This window comes from Panthera leo, chromosome D1 (assembly GCF_018350215.1).
Source record: "Panthera leo isolate Ple1 chromosome D1, P.leo_Ple1_pat1.1, whole genome shotgun sequence".
NCBI classification, from domain to species: Eukaryota; Metazoa; Chordata; class Mammalia; order Carnivora; family Felidae; genus Panthera; species Panthera leo.
Genome location: NC_056688.1, coordinates 82,757,544 through 82,784,078, shown reverse-complemented (window position 1 = coordinate 82,784,078; position 26,535 = coordinate 82,757,544). Strand labels below are relative to the sequence as shown.

The window sequence follows — 26,535 nt, the reverse complement described above, 5'->3', positions numbered from 1 at the left end:
GTTCTGTCTTACTTGAAAGCCTATATTCTTCCTGCTATACCACACTGCCACAAGGAAAATAAAAGATGGACAAAATGCTATGATAGTTTAAATCAAAGACTCTATCCAACTCAGGAGATCAGAGATGCAATCATGAAAAAATGGCATTTATGCTGGGTCTTAAGAGTATAGATGTTTTCAACCACTGGAAATGTTTTCAACCAGTAGAGATAGAAGGAGAATTTTGTTGTTTTGTTTATTTGTTGTTGTTTTTCCAGGTAGAGGATATAGCATGATCAAAGATATAACCAAGGAAAGTACAAGTCATGTTTGGGGAAAAAGGACGAACAATTAGGTAAGAATATAGGAGGATGATGAGAGAGAAGCATGAAAACTATGGCTCAGGCCAGAGAATGGACCCAAATATGGCAAACTTACGGGATAAAATGCAGCAGCAATGAAGAGCTAATGAAAGTTTTTGAACAAGTAAATTCAATGATTAGTAAAACTGTAATGCCTTAGGGGATTGGTTGGATGTTAATGAATAGAGCAAAACCCACTCAAATTAAGATAACAAAATAATAAAGGATATGTAGGGATCACAAAAAGCCAACTATAGGAAATACCATTAGACTTTATGGGAATTGGAAACCTATCCAACAAGCATTCTTTCCACACTTGTGTTTGTGTGTGCATTTGTGTGTGTGTGCGTGTGTGAACATCTCTTCCGTTTACTGGATGTCTGTTCTTTCTTCAAACTTATTTCCTTCACTCTGCTCATGGTTCCCAGTTCTCTTAACTGTGATTTTCACCTTGCTCTGGACTGACAGAGAGTCAAATCTAGTCTCAATTCTACACTCCCAGTACCATATAATTATAGTTTCTGGGTTTGGTGGCTCACATTTTGAGAAAAGTATCTAATTTATATGACCTAATCAGTTGCTTCTTGGGTGACCTGGTATCAACATGGCTGCCTAGGTGCACTGTTTCTTAATCAGGTATCAGGAACTGGTAGGAGTCTGGGCAATTCTAAAGGAAGAGAGTGTGGGCTGGGCAGACACTTGTAAATATGAGTAACAAATGGATTTAAGGGGAGAGAGTGAAAGCAGGTAAACCTCTAAGGAGGCTCTTGTAATAGTCTACACAAGAAATAACAGTAGTGGTGGTAGATATGGAAAAGAGAACTTAACCAAAAGCCACAATCAGAGCAGAATTTAATAAATGATCAATGGAAAAATGTGTGTGGGTGTGTGTGTGGCAGAAAATGATGCAAAACTATCTTTGAAGTTTCCATACCAGAGACTAGGAAAATGCCTGATGTAGTTTCATAAGACATTAGACTCTGGGGGGTTTAATATACCTTCCCTTTATGAGAAAATAAAATTGGGACCAGAGAGACAAAGTGACTTAAGTAACAGACAATTAGTAGTAGAGTAGGAATTAAGACTTGTGGAGATTGGACTTGGCCAGGAAGGGGTGATAAAAATTTGGACCTTGGGTGGGGTAGAAGAAATGGTGCTGCAAGATTTCCAAGAAAATAGGTAAGAACACTATTCCATGGGAAGTGTTAGAGATACAAAAGGAAAGATACCTGTGTTAGTAAAGTGAAGATATAAGAGTAACAGAATTGGGCACTGAATAAGAGAGAAGTGGAAGCTGGTCAGGACTAGGGCTAGTCATGGTCAGGTAGGTATAGAATGTATAAGAAATCAAGTTAGCTGGGAACCAAGAACACTGAAAAGAAGGCTTACTAGTCACCAGTGGTAGTGTGAGTCGGAAGCCAGATTGACATGGTCAGTCAGCCAACTGGCAGCAATTGAATGGAATCCAGGTATTAACATATGCACAACAAACCCAGGAAGAGAAGATGGTTTTGGTGTAGAAAATTATGAATTTGCCACATTACACATTTTGAGATGGGGGTGTTGGCAAGAAATTCAGGTGGAGATGCCCTGTAGACCACTGGAAATATAGGAGTGGACCTCGGAAATGTGATCCTAGCCAGAGGCATATCTGTCTGTCTATCAAATGACCTGCTAAAAGTGACATTCTAGAGAGAAGAGAAGATGTCTCAGTGTAGCCTTATTTTGGTGGGAGTGGGGGGGAAGGAAGAGAAGATCTCAAAATAAGGCTATTAGTCTTGGACAGTAGAGTGGTTTGATTGCCACTGGAGATTTGGGAAGACTATAAATTTTATCATGCTTTGGTAGCATATTAGAACTGTTATACAGCAGTTACACAGCAACTCTTTCAACAAAAGACTACTGAAAAAGACACAAATTACAGGGTCCATTTTGTTTACCTAGGTAGATGAATTAAAGGGGAAAAAACCTCACCACTAGTCATGGCCTCCTTCATTAAAGAACAACTCCTTCTTTAAAGCATTATTTGAATAATTGCAATCCTGAGGAGGACTCTATGGACTGACTGGAACTGTCCTAAGTAGTTCCTTAAGCTTTAGTCACCGTGCTAGTGCCATGTAATTCCAGTGGCAGGCATTTTAAATGGAACTAGTGTAAAATTCTGCCAAACAAGAGATGCTAAGGATAACTATGGTCCAAATTAAGTCCTTTAGTTTGGGAAACTTGAATACCAGGCCAAGAAAAAGAAAGATGAGGTGATGAGAAAAGAAGGAGAAAGACAGAAACAATTGGCAAAAGAAGCAAAAATTAAAACACACAGTAAAAGATTACTTAAGTAGGAGCCATGAGACAGTAAAAACAAGAAAGATCTGAGTAAGCAGAAACTAGTAATCCTGGAAAAAAGTTAGTAGTAGAGAAGAGCCAAACAAAAATAATAATAATTTACTCGAGAAAAGAAGTTTCCTGTTGAGGCTGCAACACAATCGTTGAGTTGCAAAACTGTGTAGCATCCTGAACAACCTTTGAGTTGTCTTCCAGTCTTTCAGAGATCTGTGAAGCTCAGATAACTGTCTTTCTTAATAACATGAATAGCCTTATAATAATTTCTTCTTATTATCACATATACCTTATAATAACCGTTTATCACTTAAGTCTGCCTACATGTGTCTTTGATTTCCACAACCTAAATAGCCAAACATACGTTTTGCTCATCAGGTGAACCCTAGATGGAAAAGGGGAAGGGAAAAAGGAAGAAGCAAGCATTCAATCACAACAGACAAAACAGGATTTCTAAAGGGGATGTGTCTATATGTAAAACCCTCTGAAGACATGCTCATACTATATACATTTATGCATACAAGTGTGTGTGTGTGTGTGTGTGTGTGTGTGTGTGTGTGTGTGGTAAATCAGTGGATGAAATAAATAGGAAGAACTGGAGATAACAGAACAAATCAGCACAAAATATGAGATAACTGTGTATATTTACTATTTAAAATGTTAAGATTTAAAATAATTGATAGAGACTATGATGAAAGAATAAGAACAAGAGTATTTTTTAAAAATAGAACTTGCAGGGATGAATAGTGAATTTAAAAATTCCACAAGTGGGTTAACAGCAGATTAACTATCTCTTTAAAAGAGACTTAGCAAATCAGTAAAGGATCTTACCTAGATTGTAACATACAGAGACAAAGACACAGGAAATATGAGAGATGTGGTGAGGAATAAGTGCTGCCCAGGAGTCAAGAAAGTAAAGGAAACAAATATGGAAAGAAATAATATCTGATATTTCCAGAAATAGAAATATTAAAGAAGTTTGTTTTGTTTCATTAATGATCAATAAAAACAAAGTCACAACCAAGTACATCACAATTAAACAACAATGACAGGAAAATCTTTAAAGGTAGCCAGAGAAAGAAAAAGACCAACCATAAAATAATGACAGTTAGACTTTTCATCAACTATGATAAATGTCAAGAGATGATAAAATATTACCTTCAAAGAACTGAGTGAAAATATTCATAAAACTGTTGACTTTATACTCAACTAATTATCATTCAAAAGTGAGGGCAAAATGAAGATATATTTAGACAAAGTTTGAAAATATATCACTCACTGATCTTCAGTGAAAATATCAGAATATGTACTTGGGTAAGAAGAAAACTGATCCCAGAAAGGAGTGGGGAGTATATGCTAAGGAGAAAAAAAAGTAAACATGATGCTATATGCAAATAAGCACTAACTATGAAGACTACTATCTAAATAGGGGAAAATCACTTTTTTGTTAATTCTTAGAAGATGAAAACTTCGTATTTATCACTTACGCAATTTCATCAGTGCCTACAACAAAGTGGAGTCACAATAAATACTTGATTAAATAAATTTGTGATGTATAAATAAAATGTGTCTCATCTCAATGTTAGGTCAAATTCCCTGCTTTGCTAATGAGGAAACTGAAAATATAGAAGACTGACCCAGTATTGTGTGACATATTGAACCTGATCCACCCTTTAGAGAACAGGAAAGATATTACAATGCCAAGAAGATTATGACAGTTTCTCTTATTACTGTAGGTTTGAGTCTACTAACAATAGAAAGTGCCTATTGCTGAAGAAACTAGTTGGTTGGGAAATTTTATTATTAGCTGTCTCTTATCTCATCCATGTTCTAAACATCACAAGAACTACAAAGAAATGGACACTGATGAATTCATTCAAGAAATATTAATTAAACACCTATCATAAGCTAAATACTATATTAGGTGTTGAAGATGTAACAATGAAAAAGATATATCTAATCCTTGTTCTCCAAGAGTTAGTAGTCCAACTGATAAGAAAGTCATTAAATGAATACTCATGCATTATGAGAATGTAGGAAGTCCTACTGCTTACTGTGTACTACATGCAAATGTAAGGGGAGAATATACGTTCTCTGGTTTATCATATGGAATGAGATTCTAAGTAATTAAAAATATGTGAGGCAGTATATAGTCACATAAATAATAAATGGGTAAAATAAATTAAAATGCAAAACTACTATATTCTTTAAGAAAAACTTTTTTTTAATGTTTATTTATTTTTGAGAAAGAGAGACAGAGACAGAGCTTGAGCAGGGAGGGGCAGAGAGAGAGGGAGACACAGAATCTGAAGCAGGCTCCAGGCCTGTACAGAGCCCAACATGGGGCTCAAACCCACAAACTGCAAAATCATGACCTGAACTGAAGTCAGACACTTAACCAACTGAGCAGCCACCCAGGCTTCCCAAAACTGCTAATTCTTGACAAAAATAAAAAGATGGGGAAAGACACAAAACAATTACATACATAAAAGATACGAAAAATTAATATGGATTCCTTTTATTTTTAAATTCTGAGGAGTATCTTTTCCAGATATTCCATAATTTCTCAACTTCACAAAACAAAAGATATAACAGAAAATAATTTGAAAGCTTTTGTGTTAGTTTTCCATTATAATTAAAGCTTGGACATCAAATCTACTCTCATTCACTATTCCCCCTCCCAGCCCTAGAAATCTAACCTTTGATCTTTATCAACCTATTAACATCTGGGGTTCTCTTTCTCTGACAGTCTTTTGGGGTGGTTTAAACATTTAAACTTTGAAAATGAAAGCAGATGCTTGTCTTCAAAATATGTTCCCAATGTATACATATAACTGCTGATGTCTGAAACCTACTCTTTGGAAAAGTGCTGCACACTGTTGATCCTCTCAGTACTTTTAGGGTGAAGTAAAGACAGGTAATTGTACCTACCATGTAGATGAGATCTGAATCATGTTAATCTCAAAAACAGGATGGTAGTACAAATATAGAAGACTGCTTTATCTTAATTCTTAAATCAAGAGCTCTTGTAAATATCTAGCGCCAAATTCTTAAAACTTCTGAATAACTAGTTACAGGAACAAATAATCTTTCTTCTTCTTCTCCTTTTTTTTTTTTTTTTTCTAATCAATAAAGATAAGGACAAGATGGCCAGGCTATTTATATACATCTTTGCAAAATTAATACCAATGTGAAAACTACTATATGCAGAACATACAATACCAGCAGATCACTTTAATTTTCACCTGTAGAAATACACAAAACATAACATAAGAAATGGGATAAGAAATAAGTAAAGGGATGCATTTCTCTTCTCTTGTTCCATAAAAGCAGTTTGAAATTCGGCCATAATCATTAAGACTTAGAGGACTTGATTATGCTGAATTATTGTTCTAAAAATCTAACCCAACTCAAGGTCACATTTAGGATAGTGGATACCAAGATAATGGGGGGAATTTTAGGGATTTGGAATTCCACTGGGTTTTGGGTTGGACTCTGAATTGCCTATCTTGTACTCCCTTCAGCCCTTTGAAATCCTACCTGCTATTTGTTCATTCCTTTTTTACTTCTGCGATTACTGAGTATCTACTGTGTGCCATGCACTTTTCTATAGATAGCTATCACTTCTCCCCCTAAAGACTCAACTCAAAGGTCTCCTTTCTGTAACTTCTACTTAACCCTTCTCCACAATAAATTAAACCCTCTCACTACATCAAAATCAACTTCTCCCTTCTCTGGGTTCCCATACCTTTTCATTCATGACTCTACTCTATACAGCACTTATCACAGGGTGACAGAGTGAGCTGCTTTTATGACTCTCTCCCATATGAGAGATGTGAGATCCTGGAAGACTGAGCTGTCAGCATCCTCCAGCAGCAGTTCACACTGTACCTTAATTATGAGAAAGGGATCTAGGGTAGCGTCCTAAATAAGAGCACAGAATCTACAGTGAGATTACTTCTAATTCCAGCTCCATGTGACAAGAGACAAGTTACCTAGACTCTGTGCTTCAGTTTACTCATATATAAAATGGGGATAAAAACAGTACCCACCTTGTAGGTTATTGAGGATTGATTTAATACATGAAAATAATTTAGGATAGTGTCTTATATTTGCTCAATAAGTGTTAGCTAGCATTCATCATAATCATCATCATCATCATCATATCACCATCATCATCAAATTAGGCTTGGGCCACCATTACTTGGGATTAGGGCAATCCCTGCTCCCCACGTGATACTTCAAACTGAGAATGGCCAGGTTTTTAGAAGGAAAAAAGATTTTTCAGGTTTCTTTCTTTCTTTTTCTTTCTTTCTTTCTTTCTTTCTTTCTTTCTTTCTTTCTTTCTTTCTTTTTTTCTCTTTCTTTCTTTCTTTCTTTCTTTCTTTCTTTCCATATTTCATTTTTTTCTGAGTTGGGCTTCTTGTACAGAATGTCTCTTGGAAAAATTACTTATTAAAATAAGAAATAAGTTTACTTATGAAATGTCATTTGATAATTTAGTTGGCACGAAGTTACCATACTAATGTACACAGTGTATAACAGATTGAACTCAAGAGATTTAAATGACAGAATAACTGCATTATCATAGGTGGTGACAATGACAACTGTAACTCACTGGCAAGCCATCCAAATTTGACTGTAGGTTTGACCATACTACAGAGTGACAGATCGACCAGAGAGTGACAATTGAACTCTCTGATATCTTCACTTATTTCATAATCATGGCAATGTTAGTATACAGAGTGCTTTTGGGGGAAGATGGAGGAAGTAACATGTAAGTTATTAAAACAATAAAAAGATGGCAAACTGGTCTAATTAATTTCATCAGGAAAAAGTTGCACTAAAATTTGATGGCAATGACTACTTCTTAACGAATGCTACACTTCATTTATTTTGTATTTTGGATGTTTCTCTCCAGATTAACAAAGCTTTGTTGGAAAAATATAATGATTTCAGATACAAGCAGAGGCATAAGCTATTAATGTTACTGTGGAAAGATATACCTTATATGCCAGTGCAGAAAAAAAAAAAAAAGATTCTTCTTTTTTCTAAAAGTCACATAATCCCTAAGGGAAGAAAAGCTTGGAATGAAGCAATTAGCCTATCACAAATCACACGGTTTGGCTGTGGACAGGTATTCATTGGTATAAGATCACAGTCATAGTTCTGACTACTGCACTTGTTTGTTCCCTGGATCTTCTCAGGTCTGGATAGAGAGAAGTAGAAAATGCTTATAGTTGTATATACACTTTACAATTCACAGAGAACTTTCTTACATACCACCATCTCATTTATTGGTCATAGCAAGAATTAGTTATTCTTCTTTTCCAGATGAGGAAATAAGGATCAGAGAAGAGAAGTGATTTACTCAAGTTCACAGAGCGCATAAATAGCAGAATCAGACAAAGAACTTGAGAATTTTTGATTCCATGTCCTAGGGAGTCTCATCTATTCCTCAAGCTGTTTTAATTTATACTGTACTTGGAAGCTTAGGTCTCCCCCCTCTTCAGTGTGAAGGGGAAAGTACAATTGATTCTCAGTAACACCTAACAACTTATACTTTTTCCCTGAATTTTCATTTTACCTTGGCTGGGAATGTACACATCTTTTTATTGATTTATTTGTTCAACAAGCATTCATTAAGATCTGGCCATGTACCCAGTTCATGAGTCAGAATAAAGGTTACATAGAAGTTTCAGTCAGGGAATAAAGTCTATATATTTAATCAACAAGAATCAAACAAATCTAAGAAACCTACCCCCCTCCATTTTACCTTTCAAAAATTGATATTGTATGCCTTCTGTCACTTTTTGATTATCAGTGCATTGATTATATATTTTGTGAATTTGAATCTAAATTCCAATGATCTGAAAAGCATACTTTGATTTTGGCATGTGCTTGGAAACTGAGTGAATTTCAATATTACAAAACATAGTTACATTATGAACAAAATAACAAATGGTCATAATCATCAATTTTATTCACTTCCATTTCAAGATGAGAAAGAAAAGGCCTAGAACTGTTCGAGTCTACACAGGAAGCAAGCAGAACCAGGACTTGAACTAAACTCTCTTTGTTAAACTGAATTTAATAATTAAGTTTCCCTTGATGTATCTAGAGAATGGAAAGAACAATGGAATATGGAATAAAATATGGACAGCCTTTTGAGACAATATTCAGAGGTATGTCTAGAACCAATCCCATTTTTTAAGCCTCTGTAAATCAAATATACACAAATTCTGCAAAATCTAGACCACAGCCATGTTTTTTAAAAAATTAAGTACATAAATCTTTTTCCTGGGGAGCTGGAGGGATTTTTATATGTATCATTTCCCATTATTAAAGATTCTTAATTAATAAAAATATTTTATTAGTGTTATTTTTCTTACCAGCACCTCTAAAGAATAAGGGAAGAAAAATATCATTTCAGTCTAAAGATGAATAAACTAAAATACTGGGAAGGCAGTGTGTTTTTCTAATTTACCTGAGTACTTTAGTGTTAATGTTATTAGTGCATATTGGTGTGGGAGAGATTCAGTTTATGGTCTACAAGACTGAACACCAATTTTTTACTAACATTGATGTTATTTCACTGAATACCAACTGTATAAAAGCAGAATCTTCCTGGATCTATGTGATTTTCTTTATTTGATAAATTAACCTTGAAAAAGCATTTACCAAATGTCTTCCAAGGGCCAAAATTATGATAAGTGCTGGGGACACCCTGATGAGTAAAAGAGTCACAGCAGTGCCCTCACAGTGCTTAGTATCTGGAGCAGCGACATCCAATAAAAATATAATGCAATCTACATATGTGATTTAAAAATTTCTACAGCCACATTAAAAAAGTAAAAAGAAACAGGTAAAGTTAATTTTAATACTGTATGTAACTCAATAATTTATAAAATGTTACCATTTCAACATAGAATGAGCATATAAATTTTTGAGACACATTAAATTCTTTTTTCAAACTAAGGTGTGTATTTTACATATATGACCTCTCAATTAGGAGCAGCCGCATTTCAAGAATTCCAAAGACACATGTGGCTACTGGCAAGTGTACTAGATAGTATAGGTCTAGGGGAGAAGTTAAATAGAAAGCAATAAGAACAGTGTCAGTGCTTCGGCAGGGAAAGCACTATGGGGAGCATGTGGGAGAACACCTCAACTAACTAATCTGTGTAGAGCTAGAAAAACCTTCCTGGAGGAAGTGACACTTTTAACTAAAGCTCACAAGGATGAGCTGGCATTAACCACAGGAGAGGATAGGGGTTGGGCACTCTAGTGTTAATGTTAATAATATCCAAGGCCTGTAAGAGTAGAGGGACTGTGGTGTGCCGGAAAGACACGACCATCAGGACTCTAGCATGGCCGGAACGGAGATTACTATGGAGAAGCAACAGAGATGAAAATGAAAAGGTAGAAACCGGTCCATGAAAAGCTTTGCAAGCCATGTAAAGGAATTTGGACTTTATTCTAAGGAATTCATCCTTTCTAAAGACTTAAGGCCTCTATTTATGGAACTAGCAATTTCAGACTGAAATGTGCTCCTCTTCACTGAAATACAAGGGGGGAGTAAGATAGATGGAGATGAAAAGGCTAAAAAGCAAGATGACCACTTATTAGAGGTAATGAAGAATTTGGCTCTACATTAAATTAGTCCCTCAGGCCATTTTCAAGTCTTAAATTTCATAAATCCAATTTTTCAGCTATAACTGCATTAGAATAGAAACTATGCTTAACAAAATGTGACTTGTTATTTATAAATTATTTTTGGAGGGAACACTATCTAACATGTGTGACATATTAATATTGAAATTTCTGCCTAGCAGTTCTGAATAGTGTGTATGAATAGTGAAGTCCCACAGGTCGTTTTGGAATTATAAATTACTAATTTGGTAATTTACAAAGAAATCCATGGTAGTTATAAGTTTCCTGCCTCAATTTGCAGCCTTGAATCTGTCTTCTGGTGCTGATAGGATATGGAAGAGTACTGGACTATACTCATTTGTACTAGTGAAATGCACCAGGCTCTAGGTTCTACAAATTACAACTTACTTACTTGAATTATTATATAATCCCACTAAGTATATTGTGATTATAAGTGTGGTGGTCTTCCTTGTCCTAATGGATTATTAGCTTTTTGAAAGCAAGGGGAATGATTTATATTTCCATCAATATATGGGTTTTACCATGTGTCAGGAACTGTGGCATATTTCCCAGAGTGCCTGGATAATCTTGAACATATTTAGCATGAATTTATTAGAACCAGAAAAGATGTCCAGATATAGTCACAGCATATTATAGCTTGACAAAATACATGTTTGTTAAATAAAGATATTGCTTAGAAGCTGTACCAGCTTGAATAGTGTCCCCCCAAGTTTGTGTTTACCAGGAAGCTGTGAACGCGACTTTATTTCAAAATAAGGTACTTGCAGATATAATCAAGTTGAGGACATACTCTATTAGGGTAGGTGCTAAATCCAATATGACTGGTGTCTTTATACTAAAGATAAATTTGGACACAAAAAACATGTATGGGGATAGTGAGAGTGGAGGCAGAGACTCAGTGATGCATACACAAGCCAACGAACACCAGGGATTATTGGCAAGTGCCAGACACAAGGTAGCGTCAAGGAGGTAGCTATTCTCCCCCAGAGCCCTGCTGATACCTTCATTTAGGACTTCTGGCCTCCAGAACTGTGAAAGAATAAATTTGTGTTATTTTAAGCCACCAAATATGTGGTACTTTGTTAATACAGCACTAGGAAATGAAACTAATAGAGGAACCTTCCTGGGCCCTCCATTGCTTCCCATCTTCATGGATTAGCTCTCTTAAGAGACTTCTGTTTAATGGACTTGACAGATTAATCCCTTTCTCTGTTAAACTGTCTCAGCATGGTATTTTACTCTCGAATATTCCTATACAGTCCTGCTTCCACCAAAAGAGCTGTAAGCCAAGAGCACTTACTATTGCCATTAAATAATTCAATCAAATGTTACATAAACTGGTGAAATATGAATGCAAAAGGAAAGACATCTGCTGTTCCCATGAAAAGTAAATTGGAGACTTTGGAGAGTCTTAATAAAGATAAGTCATGTAAAAAATGCAATCAAATTAGATGTAGGTGAGGTAATTATGAAAGATTTAAAAAATTATGAAAATGTAGAAAATTAAGAAAATCTAGAAAATATGCTCAGATTGCTTTGTAAGTACCTTTGAACTCTAAGTTCGTTTTAATATAAATAAAATCAGCGCTTGTAGAAGGTATGCCATGGGTATGGTTTATGTAAGAATGGACTTTGTGGAACTGCAATTAGGACCTAAGCATCTCCATATATATAAATATGGATAGGTTCTATAAATTCTCCCCATGTACCAACTTTTTCTATTACCCACACAATCATAACTTCAGACTACAACAAATAAGAGGGTTTCCACTATAAGTAGAAAAACCTTGTTTACTATTACCATTTTTTAATCTAGTCACCTCTGACCCATTTTTCATTAGTACTCAGTATAATGTCTGGTATATACCAGCCTCTTCCAAAATATTTTGTGAATGAATGAGCATAAAATGCAAACTGTTTTTTTTATGTTTTTTCCTTTTCTACAGAATTATATCATCATCAATAAAGTTGTATTATTATGGGCTGATTTGAACTATAAAAATGGACTCATTATGGGGAACTCAATCTTTTAATGGCATTTATTAAAGCCTACACATATATGAATATTCTCACTTTTACAATATCATTTGTTATAGCCCTAATACGTTTTTCACATCATAATCTTTCTGAAAGTACTTAAATTGTTTCTATTCTACATCTTGATATAATTTCTCTGTAATGCCAGTGTTAGTACCCCAAGTTCGAAGATTAGGACCTTGAGACCAAAAAATTAATATCTTAAAGGCAAAAATACCCAGTTATGCCTCTGATTCTAGATTAGTACAGACTCTGTCATTAATTAGGCTGTATACCTTCGAGGATACTATTGACCCTCTCAGAGTCGCAGTTTCTTCAGTTATCAGATGAGGTTTTTGATTGGCTGACTGCCCTCAGCCCTAGTCTTCATTTTCAGCACCAGAAAATTCTGGATTTTCTTATGAATAAAAAATGTGACTTTTCACTGTCATCATTTCCATATGGGAGACAGAGAACAACACATATAGCTAGTTAAATCATGACAAAAAGATAAGGTAAGGTGGTAATGTTTAGTGAGTATGGGCTGGAAAGAAAGGGACACAAGACAGAGAGTGAATTAATGCAGCCTACTAGTACAAACTCTTTTTGGGAAACAAATACAATGGCATATTTTATGATCATCTAACCCACAAGAATTGTGCTCTTAGTTGCCTAAAGGAATCTCAGTGGTAAGTTGGAAGGGCCTTGAGGTATATATAAAGCTTAAAACATTTAAAGACTTGGTCAGCTCTTTATATTTTATTATTCTAACTAAGTAAAATATAGTCTTATTAAGTTATGTCATAAAAAAATTGCTATATGATCCCTAAATCTTGATCTGAATGAATTTATAATCAAGCTTTATTCCTTAAATTATAGATAATATTAAGATTAGAGGCAACCAATATCAGGTTCTTTTTACAAGTTATACAATTATTTATTTTTCTCCACTTCTTTAGCTACTTAGGTAACTTAATAGGGGCCATGGGAAAGAAATCCTAATACATTTGGTAAATAAAAATGATGTAGGGTTTCAGATGGCCCACAAGACAAAGAATGTAACATGAATTCTGTTAAATAACTGCAGGAGTTGTATTTTTGCCTTGGAAAACTTTCATCATGGAACACAGCTGTGAAACAACTTTGGCTTCAAACAGAAAGGCTATAATAAAGCGCCTCCTAGCTAGACTTAAGTTCAAGAGGTTTATGGTGGCGAACAGCAGAAAAGATGAAATGTTTCAATAAGCCCCTCAGGCTGATTTAGTTAGCATTCACAAAGTGGAATAACCTATACATCACATACCCTTTGTTAGCTGGTTGTTTAGAATAGATGTATGAGTCACTAGATTTTATTTTAGCAGTTGGGCAATGCAATTCTCCTTTTGCCCAAAATATTAAAATGCAGAAATGTGAAACTAAGAGAGTTAATGTCAGATCTTATACAGAATGCTTATCAACCACTGTGATGGATCAAGAAATTCTGCTCTCACCATTCCATGTTGCACCTTGGTAGGCACAATGATAAATTACCTCTCATGAAAAAACAATCTATTGTTCAACTAATCAGCAACTATAGTATATTTTCTTAAATTGTGTGGGGAGAGGTGCTGGGTGAGGGAAGCTTGCAGAACCAAAAGAAAGCTGATATAGAGAGAAAGATAGGCAAGATTCTATCCTGAATGATTTTAAGTACAAATGAATCCCTCTGGGAGTTTGGAGGATATGTGTATATATGTGTGTGTGTGTGTCTGTATATATGTGTGTGTGTGTGTGTCTGTATATGTGTATATATATATATACATATATATATACACACACATACATATGTGTGTGTATATATGTATATATATATACATATATATACAGACGCACACACACACATACATATATTAGTGTTGTTTTTTTTTCTCTGAGACACTGTTCAGAATTAATGAGGGTACCTGCAACGATGCTGGCAAGCTGCTGGGTTCTGGAGATGGGGTAGAGGCTGCGAGCCTGAACGATTGCTGAAGCGATTTTCTTGGCATGCTTCTCCTCCCCGTATGTTCTCAGGATGGAGGCAAGTGCCTGTTGATCTAAAGCGTTCACAACATCAGCTGCGGTGGGCATGTCAGGGTACCTACGCACAAGAAGAGCCAATTAGTTCGCTGACGTCAGTTTTCATTGACAAGAGGTGAGACTTCAGAGTACTGAAGTCAGGCATACACACACAGTCTAAGCATCTGAGGTTTTTCAAGTCAGAGACTGAAATCTTACACAAATGAAATAGATTTTCCATTTCAAATACCCATCATAATGGCAAGAGGGGATTGTGTGTGACATTCATCAAGGTCAAAGGCAGCAGGAAATTAAAATATTTTACTAACATTTAATTCACGAAGTTATTATTCCTTATGCAGATTTCCCCTAAGCCAAAATAATGGAAAATGTTTGGATATAGTTTGTTGAAAATTTAAACTACCATTTGATTTTTTTTCACTATAAGAAGATACAAGATACAAGATACTGACATATTTAGATGAGCCTATATCCCAGGAACTTAACTAAATCTGAGATTATAAAGTAACCGAGTACTGATATGGGAGCACAAATTGAACTTAGAAAGTCTATACAAGAAGGTACTCCCAGTCAGTTTCCCTCACAAAAAACTGAACAATCTTAATGACAATAATGTATATTACTTCAAATATTTAACGATATTGGCTTATAAACTCAGGACTAAAGTCACCATGGGGTAAAACTTAGTAATCAAGAAACAGTACTAAATAAGCCTAAGACAATAATTTTAGGTGGTGGAGACAAAGGAAAACCTCTAGCCAAACAGAACAGATCACATAGTAGGAAACAGCATTCACTCTGTCAGACCATTGCAGTTTACTTTCCTTTAGGGAAATGTGCCAAGGAATTCTAAATGATGAACGAACCGAGAACTTACTTATTGGTAAGACAGCTTTGTTAACAGTATTGTTACTACTCCTGTAATTAATACGTTGGGTTGATTGCCAGTATCACACTGTGAGGACTTTAAGTAATAAGGATATGGTAGAGCTTTAAGGCCTAAGAGGGGGGTTGTAAAGAAACACCTGAAAATCCCTTCTTAAAAATAATAACCTAAACCTTGTTAACATATCTAGTGCCTCCAGGAGAATGGCTTGTCCCCTATTTTGTTATGATCTCTCTCTCTCTCTCTCTCTCTCTCTCTCTCTCTCTCTCTCTCTCTGTGTGTGAGAGAGAGAGAGAGAGAGAGAGAGAGAGAGAGAGAGAAGGCAACATTGCTTTCCAGATCTGCCTCATTTTTTTTAGCTGCCATGACACCCCCAGATCAATGAACATCCTGTAAGGTAGTCCTGTTTCCATCTCAATAGGCTTTGTTCTGCTAATAATAATAATAACAACAACAACAATGAGGAGGAGTCAGATCCACATAGATTAGAATACCTGACTTGCTATTCACACTGAGTAAGACTTTTAACTTACTGAAACCTCAATTTCTAACCTGTAAAATGAAAGTAACCATGCTTTACTCATAGGATTGTTGGGAGAATTAAGGGTGCATGCAGCTGTAAAGCAGATAGTAGAATGTCTGGCACACGGAGAAGGTCAATGAATGTGCATGTCCCCTAGATCTTGCCCATTCCTAAATTTTCCCATCATCATTCTTGGCCTCATTGACAAAATCCCTGCTACATCTTACCTAGTTGTGCATTCAACTGCCCAAAACCACTGAGCATCAAGATAAACCTTATTAATGATGGTAAATTCAGACCCAAGGGACAAGGTCCAGTTCTACCAGGACAACTCTGAGATTAGTATAGATGGACTTAGCAGTTCTTTATAATACCTTTCTACTTTTAAGTGAGACAATTAAAACAGCATTTTGCTCAAATAGAGTTCAGTGAATAATGGGCATCATTTTATTTTACTCTCATTCTAACATTGAATAGCAATGTACAGGTTTCCATTGTTCCACAAGACAAAAGGGGCAACACTATGAAAAGCTGACAGGCTGCTAGCAGACACATCAGGGTAGGCATTCATAATGAAGAAGTCAAAATCTGCCCCCCCCCCAACTTAACAGGTAAGAGATTTTAACGGTTCTCCAGAGATTTAAAATGACTACATTAACAACAGAAGGAAAATATTAACATAAGTGGAAATTTATTTATTAACTTTCAGGGAAGAATACAACTAACAACAGTTAGACCTACAAGTACTTGAAGCTGTGAACTAACTAAACTATGCTGTAAGATTCTAGTGATAAACGGAACAGGTTAAGAAAGCCTCTTGTGTCCACCTTCACCACAGATATATCAGCCTCCAGGATCTGACTGGCCATACTTTTTGGTGTGGCCTCCCTCTCCCCATGATACCACTTGGGTAAACATTGCACATATTTACCATGATTCTCCTTTTCTATGAATTCATGCGAATGAACTCCCTTTTTCTGAATGCCATATACTTTCTTCAGATCTGTTAATATCTTTGATCAGGTTATACAGTCTGGGCTATCTACCTGGAAGCCACCCTGCTTTCTAAGATATATTTGCTAAACTCAAATCTCATCCATTATGTATTGACTTAGAGTTTAATGTTTAAGGAAAATTTTATTTTCAGGTTCTTAGGGGAAAACCTCAAGAACCCTGATTCACAACTACAATTTGCTGAGAAGTTTTTACATTAACAATATGGGGATTTACTACCATTAACTAGAAGCTTTGTTCTTCGTATTTCAGAAGGCATCCTCCTTAACAAGACATAGGAACAGCAGAAATTTGCTTGACATTTTATTACCTCTGCACAACAACCTCAATCTCCAAACATGAAAAGATATTTGACCTTTACTATTAGTCACTGCTTTTTAAAGGATTTTCATTATTTTCTTTTATGATCACATTCTTCATTCAATGAATGCCAACTTGGGAAAAAGAAGGTATAAGACTCAGAACAAAAGGTTCTAGCAAGTATGGGTCACAATCCAAGTTACTAGGTCATATCAGAACATGGGGAAAAGGCTATCTGTGAATAATTAGCATTGGACAAAGAAGTTTGTGGGAAAAGAAGTCAAAGTCAACTCAATATGAATTTGCTGACTTGAATTGGACCTTAAATTTCTTATATATAGGTCCTTTGAATAGACTGTAAGAAATTTTGGAAAACCTGTTTGTCTCAGTAGAAATGTTTATGCAGGTCTAGAATTGCAGATTAGTAAGAGTAACAGAATGGTTTGCTTATTCAGATATAAGAAAATCTAACATTTCTCTTAGAAGATAAGGTTCCCAAAGGTAGGGGCCATGATACATAATTTGGCAGTGGTGGTGGGACATGAAATAAGGGAGAAAAACATGGTTAAGCTTTGTAGGAACAGGCTGTTCAGTCCCTAAGCCAGTGTTAGGCATAGAGACAAGTGCTAATCTAAGCTTTACACGTTAATTTGGATTTAAAAGAACTTACCCTATACTTTACTAGAATGTGAGCCTCATTGTGTTCAAATGTACCTATTTGAATAATGGAATAATGGAGAACAAACTAGTATTTCCATGGTGGTGAGGAATGAACAGGAGGTGTAAAGCTGTCCTATATATAGTACTATGTGGATACAGTACCATAAACTGTAATTTCCCTGGAGAATGTTAAATAAAAGTGACTATACAAGAGACAGCACAAAACACACAATCACTGACCCCTAGAATCCTGCATTTCATGCAGGATTCAAAAGAATATGTGTTAAGTAGAGTTCCTTTTACATCTCACAAGAGGCATAGTTGGGCCTGCATAAAAATGGATCCATTGTTTCAGATTCACATTAATCAATATTGTAAGCAGTCTAAAAGCCCATATTGTATCTATAAAAAAGATAATTAGTATGAAAGTTATCCTCCTCACTATTTTGTGTAAAGACAGCAATGATTTTTCTTTTAGAATCTCAAATCTAGAGAAACACTAAAATCTATAATGAGTAGCAAACAAAACTGATTTATTATGTATGGATAGTGTTAGGTGTGGGCGTGTGATGGGAATTCTGCAGTCTTAAAAGGAAATTAAATTCAGGGTGTTTTTGCAAAATTGATTTCTTGTTGTGAGGAGAAATGCTTTATCAATACTCACCTGCCACCATCCATTCTCATGTCCAAGGGGCCGTCCTTCCGAAGGGAAAAACCTCTTTCAGGAGCATCAAGTTGCATGGAGGAACACCCAAGATCCAAAAGAACTCCATCCAAAGTCCCTGGCTGCACTCCAGCTTTCATTAATAAGGCTTCTGCCTGGCTGAACTGGCCTAGCATAGCTCGGATCTGTTTACTGTGAATAAACCCAGGAGATGGGAGAAAAGACTTCTGTTATATTAAATTCTTAAGGTCTATGATCAATGAAAGGAAGTGTATCCTATTATTAGCTTATTTAACCAATATATATTTATACCAACCACATGTTTAGTACTACATAAAGACATTTGGAAATGGAAACTTTACATCCTTGGTTTCAACACCAGAGGTGATTTAATGTAATTTTAGTTTTGCTAATAAATGTAATTTATTGTATACCTATGTGAAGGTATACAATAAGTCACTGAATTTGCAAAATCCCTTTGTCGGATCAGGTCATTCACTTTTTTCTTAAAAAAATAAATCTTAAATCTATAGGTTAGGAAAAAAAGCACATATCATTTATCAAAAGAATAAATTTAGGGATAACAAATGCTGATGAGGATGTGGAGAAAAGGGAACTGTGCACTGTTGGTGGGAATGTAAATTAGTGCAGCTACTATGGAAAACAATGCAGAAGTTCCTCAAAAAATTAAAAATAGAATTACCATAGGATCCAGCAATTCCACTTCTGTAAATATATCAAAAGGAAATGAAAACATTCTGTTCAAGATATGTGCACCCCCATTTTCATAGCAGCATTATTTACAATAGCCAGAACATGCAAACAACTTAAGTGTCCACCAAAAGATGAATAAAGAAGCTGCATACACACACACACACACACACACACACACACACACACAGGAATATTATTCAGCCATAAAAGAGGAAGGAAGTCCTGTCATTTGTGACAGCATATATGGACCTTAAGGGCATTATGTTAAGTAAAATAAATCAGACAGAGAAGACAAATACTATATGATCTCACATGTGAAATCTTAAAAAATGAGAGAGAGAAAGAAGCCAAATTGATTAAAAAAAAAAAGGCAGATCAGATTTGTGATTACCAGAGGTAGGAGATGGGGAAAAAGAGAATTTGATGAAGGTGGTTAAAAGGTAGAAATGTCCAGATAAATAAAGTGAATACATATGATGGATGTTAACTAAACTTATCATGGTAATCATTTGACAATATATGTCGGTCAAACCATTACACTGTACACCTTAAACTTAATACAGTGCTATATGCATTACTATCTCAATAAAACTGGAAAAAATAAATTTTTGAGTAAGCCAATTTAATTACAACAAATAATAAAGTAAAGATCACAGAAAAAAGATATGTCAAACATCTTCAAGCCAAGCATTTTAGCTTTCTCCATATTTTCCCCATAATTTAGGATAGGGGTACTGTGTAGCTGCATACTTGAAGCATGAAACTATGCTTAAAATAAATACCTTCTTGCAGAAGCATGTTTTAGCTTTCAGCAGGGATTTTGAAGTCAATGGAGCATTCAAAATCAATAGACAGGCAAGAAGTTGGGATCACCTTGCAGCTATACTAATTCTCCTTCCTACACAAAGTGAGATGCTGCCTGCAGGGTTCTTCGGAAGCCTTAGGGCAACTGGTATGCATTTTGGATGGGGAATGAGAAGAGAAAAAAAAATGGCAACTCTCCCAAGACCTCATTCCCTCCATCTACAGGTGGATAGGGTGAATTTGGATTTCAACAGTGTTGGGGAATTCGTGTTTATGATGTTTACTTATGTGTTATGTTTAAGGAGAATTTCACTGCTCATTGGTAATTTCTTCCCAAATTCGAATGGAGAAAGTGATTCTCAGATTCACTCCCCAAAAATTCATTGAATATCTGCTATCTCTCAGGCATTATGTTAATTGAAGGTATATAAAAATTAATAAAGCATGGCTTTCCGAGCTTTGAACTAAGAGGAAGAAATGTACAAATGAATAGTCTGTGAAACAACCTGATGGGGGCTAATTGTAGAAAGATGGATTGTTATGTCTGTCTTTGGAAAATATAAAATGAATGCTAATACTAATACCGGGAACACAAAAAATAGAATCATGGGATTGAAAAGCAACTCACAAATCACTTATTCCAATTATTTAACTGATGTTTGAATCTCTTCCCTCTCCACCATCACAGTTGACTGGGCTGGGGGGGGGGCAGTTATTTTTTAGCCACCTCCCGTTCACCCCATTGGTGAGGGAAGGATTCCCATTCTAGGATTATGGACATTGCTTGAAATATGGCACCTGACCACTGGACAGATGAGATTGACAGTTTATTAATCACACACACTTACAGCCCAGGGGAGGAGGGCAGCATGTGCCCTGCATGGCTACAAGAGGGTTGTACTCACAGACAGAATGGGCAGGCAGAGGCTGTAGGATGCAGGTTTTATACTAACAAAAGAGCAGGTGGCCCTTCATTCCCATGAAAGTGATTGTCTTGTCTGAGTAATTCCACGGGCAGGGAACTGAAACCTGCTTTTCAATGATAAGCAGATGTTGTTAACAAGGGTCATTTGGCTCAGGGACTTTATCTGTGGGAGCACAGTGGGGAGGACAATTTTTGATTGGTCCACTGGAGGATCTCCTAGTTTTCCTCAGATGTCAAGAACACATAATATTGGGATTTAATTTTAAGGCCTTACACCACAATCCCCTGGTCCACGTTTGAACACTGCCAATAATAAGAACTCACTACTGTTTTCTTAGTTATTTTTTAGTTGATAGCTGTTTCCTCACTATTTCTACAATTTTTCCTCTTGGTGTCAGTCTATGTAAAACAACTGAAAACTCACAACCATGGAAGCCTTTTACATTTCTTCTGTTGGTCATTGTAGGGGATATTTGTTGGCTACCTCTTAGTTGCCAATCTCTGTTTCAACAGGACGTCAACGTTTCAGCCATGTATTTTGGAAGAGACTCATTATATCTATGATGGTTTATGTGTCAACTCGGCTAGGCTACAGTACCCAGTTATTTAATCAGACAATAATCAAGGTGTTGCTGTGCAGGTAGTTTGTAGATGTGGTTAATAATCAGTTCACTTTGGGGGAGCCTGGGTGGCTCAGTTGCTCAAGTGACCAAATCTTAATATCATCCCACGTGGTGACCACTCAGGTGTGAGACTGAGCCCTGCGGCAGGCTCTGCACACAAGGGTGAAACCTGCTTGGGATTCTCTCCCTCTTCCTCTGCCCCTCCCCCGCTTGCACACATGCACTCTCTCTCAAAATAAATATACTTGCACACACAATTTATACATAAAAATATATTTTATGTATAGTCTATAAATTATAATATATATCAATATATAATACAATATATGTAAGTGTGTGTGTGTGTGTGCGTGTGTGTATGTGGGTATCTTTTGCTGATTCTATTTCTCCTGAGAATCTTGACAGATGTAGTATCTTAGCTCAAGATGTAGATTTGTGGGGGCGCCTGGGTGGCTCAGCTGGTTAAGCATCCAACTCTTGGTTTTGGCTCAGGTCATGATCTCACAGATCATAAGTCTGAGCCCTGTGTCAGGCTCAGCACTGACAGTATGGAGCCTGCTAGGGATTCTCTGTCTCTCTCTCCCTCTACTCCTCCTCTGTTGCTCTCTCTCTCTCAAAAATAAATAAACTTTAAAAAAAAAGATGTAGATTTGTGATTAGCCATCCTAATTTACAAACCATCTCCAAGCCTATATAATTTGTTCAGAGACTGGCATATGTCACAATTCTAGCCGGTGAGATACAAGAGATATTTCCTAGGGATTTAGGAAGAGAAAATTATTCTTTCTTTCAATGAACTATATAGGAAGAAAAAGGTTTTTCAGATTCTCGCTTGACATTAAAGAAGCACACTGCCTGGACTGTTGCCAGCAAATATTCTGACCCAAAGAAAGGAGAGAGTAACCATTTTTGGCCAAACAGCCACTAGATTGAGACTCAAATAAAATCCAACTTGTCTTAGAACTTTTGAGTTACATGAACCCATAAGTTGTTTGTTATTGAAGCCAGTTAGAAATGCTTTTTCTCTTACTATGGCAGACAAACATCATAACTATTGTAGCTATCATGCTCCTTTAAGTCTTCTTTCCTCCAAACCATACTCTTGTTTCTTCTGCTATATTCTCCATTAAAAAAGAAAATCTATCATGCTAGATGCTCTTTTCTGAATGTGTTCCAGTTTGCCTATGCCCCTTGATCTAAATTCTATAATGATCAGCATGGAATAAAGTCAATTCTGGCCTTTTCTTATTGTAGTTACTATATTAACGCAGCTCGATATCAAAATAATTTTAGAATTGATTTCACACCATTGCCTTATGGTACCTAATACCCTTCAGTTTTTTTCCTGTACACAGTTGCTAAGCTTCCTCCATCACTGTGTTTGTATAGCTTTGTTTTGTCAAATGTTGCGGATCTAAGTATAATTTCTGCCCTACACATTCTCTACAACCCTTTAGGATCCAGGTATTACCTTTAACCACAGAATCTTCTTTATATTTCAGCAAAACCTCCAACAAATCACTACTTCCCAGTCTTAATTCCTTAGTATTACAGCTATTATCCTGCTTGAAGCTAACATACTTGTTAAATAACAAGTAACATCTTATAAGGAGTGTTTGCATTCTTGCGTACCCTCAAACATAATTGTTTAACACACAGTACTCACACAGTTTTATGCCTATTAGTAAATAATAAAAATGCAATCCTTGTGGTACAAAACTCAGTGTAAAACACAAGTATGAAAATGTCACATGGGAACAAAAGTAACCACGTGGCAATAGCACAAAGTAAATCATATGGCAGATCATTAAGGCAGAGTTTTCTGATGCTGAAATCAGTTATATGTTTCCAGAATTAGATCGTTCTCACAGTCAAAAAACCATCCACAATGTTTACTGACCAATCTGTCGCATGAAAACTCAGCCTTAACTTCAGACCCTGGGGCATTATTTCATATATACAATTATGTTCAGGCTAATTTTCCTGGACAGGCACATTCCATGCACCCTTTTCTCTTTCTTCCTCCCTTCCTTCAAATTTTAATTTTCAGTATTTTTTGCATATGTATTTCACAAGGATTCTAGAACAAGTAACATAAAGTGTGAATTGGCCAGGGAGGATCATGATGGTCACAAAAAATAGAGGCAAACCAGGACATTTAGCCATAATTACAAGTGCACAATTTGTTCAAATTGTCATCATCGTGTGTCATCACCTTAGGCTCCCTAGGATGTAAGCAGAATACTACTGTGACTCAAAGCACATCCTATGTGAGAACGGTTCTGCAACCCAAGCCCAGGAAAAGCCAAAGTGCTTAGCAGTAGAGTGTCAACAATACCTTGGTTGCTGGAAGCCATTTATGAGGTTCTCTGTGATAATCTTGATTCTAACAAGTCATCTGCACTTTGAGTACAAGTGATGGGTCTGTTTATTATAAAGGACTAAGGTGCACTGGGATATACTGCGGTGGTGATATAAGAGTAGTTACAACTCACTGTGTATTTGATTTAGGATTGAATGTGGCACATCACCACTCCTCTAACTGCACATAAAGTCTAATAATAAGGGTGTAAGGATGTTAAAGATGAATTACTCTACAAATTATAAAAGTGGATCCAACTCACAGGGTTGAACACCTTGGAGTTAACATGAATATCTATCCATCTTGGTTTTAAAACCCCAAAACTCCAATGGTTTATAAAATGCTTGATACAAAAGAGGTACTTTGGCTGCCCAGGGATATGTAATTTTCAGTTTCGTGGAGAGAAGACTTATTTGTGTAGAATCAGGTAACACAATTTAAAACATATGAAGTCTGAACATAAATGTTCAAAAAACACTGAATTTGGAGACTAACTCTGAGACAGGCTAGGGAAGAAAACCATCACTATTATACTTTTCCTCATAGGATTTAACACTCTTCCACCTTCACCAATAATACTAAATAAATGCTTTAAGTCATTATATGCCTCTAGCCTCAAGTACAGTAATGAACTTTTCCATAACAAACAAATATAGAAACATACACAACTGACAAAAACAAAAAATGGTCCTTGAAAATGATTAATGACAGTCTTGATTCTTTCTGAATCACTTAACTTTTGCTGTGTGGCAAACTACCCCAAAACTTATTAGCCTAAAACAACAATTATTTATCAGCTCATGTTCTGTGCATCAACAATTTAGGTTAGGCTCAACTGGGTGATTCTTTTGATAGTGGGTGACTGAGGCTTAGTTGGTCTCATTTGGCCTCAATTACATGTTGGGAAGTTGGCTGGGGTAAACCATGTGTCTCTACCATGTAGCCAGCTAGCCCAACCTTCAACACAGAGTGGTCAAGTTCCAAAAATAGCAAGGTAGGACAACCCCAATACAGAAGTACTTTTTAAGTTTCTGATTATGCCAATGGGATTTTCTAATATCCCATTGGCCAAAGGAAGCCCACAGCTCAATTCAGGTTCAAAGGCTATAAAATTAGATTCACCTCTTGATAAAAATAGTAAAGACATATTACAAGGGAGTATGTAGAGAAAAGAGAGGGATTACAGTGGGCATTTTTGCAAACAATGTACCACTTTCTTTGTATTTAGGAGTGAATTTGAAAGTAGGAAGGAGAAAAAAAAATTCCCTCTAGATTCTCTTCTATGGAGTTAGAATTTATATTACAGAGTAGCTTCCTCTACAGGCATCACAAGAAATACGCAGTGGTGAGTGGTGGTGTTTGATGTTAGAATGCAGAGGAAGACTAAGGTGCTAGGTTCTGGTACCAGAAATACAACTCTGGGCAGAGACGAACAAGGAGTCTGCCATACGGGTCTGGCAAGAGCTAATACGTGATCATCTGGGAGCGGGTAGCATGTGGTAGTAGGGGGCCTGCAAGAAAGCAATGTATTGGGAATTAGTTGTGTTCACATCAAGTAAATGTGGCAGCAAATAAGCGGGCTCTAACTACTGGCCAGACTTTTCCTAAAAAAACAAGTCGTGTAGGACAAGTGTAAAGGAATTGAGGTGCTAAACAGGAATAAGGGAAGAGATTCAGGCATAAGACAATAAGCTTAGACACGTAATTAGAACCAGCCCAGTCACTAAAACTAAGGCATCAAATCGGGAGTAGTAGTAAAGGCAACTTGATGCTATCACTTAGGCTACAGACTAGGCCATCTTCAATCCATTACCGGAGCCCTGTGGTGAAAAATGAGGGTACACTGAACTAGCAGATGGATATACAGAAAACTCTAATCATATGAACTAGAGTGATAAGCAGAGCAATGGAAAGCAGAAGAGAACTAACATTTCTTAAGAAGCTGCCAGGAACAGTACCCAGACACTTCAAGTTTGTTTCACTGAACTTAAAGTGAACTGAATCCAGGGTTCACTTCATCATAAACCTGAATCATTCATTTTGTGTGTACACTTGGAGACATACCTAGGTGATAACATTCCATAAGAGGATAAGAGCAAAATACAAATAGCTTTTTTTTTTTTTTTTTTTACTGTGGCTCCAGGTCCTTCTTACATTAGCATCAACATTATTTCATATGAATCCCAATGTACTGCCTATTTTCCAGTCATTAAATTTAATTGATCTGTAGGCAAAAAGCAGGGCCCGTGGCTGCTTTTACCATGTCCTTAGGCCTCCCAAATAGGAATTCAGAGTGAGCCAAAGCAGTGGATGAAACATGTAGTTAATTTGAGCAATGGTAAGAACAAACATCCAGAGTGCTTTCTGTGTGCCAGACCCTATCAAATCATTTATACTTATCAAATCATTTCAGCTCCTGATAACCTTATGATGTAGGTGACACTATGGCCTGCAATCTGCAGATGAAGAAACAAGTTCAGAGGTGAAGTTATTTATCCAAGTCATACGACTAGTAAGTGGCAGAATTAGAATGCAAACTCAGGCTAGTCTGGCTACTGAGTCTCTGTTCGCAACCACTATACTGTGATACCTTTCAACTTTCTATTTACTTAGTACCATTTCAGATCTCTTACT

General features: G+C 36.3%; 1 protein-coding gene across 7 annotated transcripts in view; it reads right to left on the bottom strand.

Moving 5' to 3' along the window:
- The window catches only part of METTL15 (methyltransferase like 15), a 248,811-nt gene that overhangs the window by 80,487 nt on the left and 141,789 nt on the right, over window positions 1-26,535 (bottom strand). For 6 of the 7 annotated variants that reach the window (XM_042904248.1, XM_042904250.1, XM_042904247.1 and 3 more), the window contains 2 exons: window positions 18,474-18,665; window positions 14,309-14,487 (listed from right to left, as the gene is read on the bottom strand). In XM_042904248.1, coding sequence (XP_042760182.1) covers window positions 14,309-14,487; window positions 18,474-18,665 — 371 coding nt within the window. Of the gene's footprint in view, window positions 1-11,067; window positions 11,382-14,308; window positions 14,488-18,473; window positions 18,666-26,535 lie in introns of those variants that run through there. The other variant, XM_042904251.1, reaches the window with a different exon arrangement.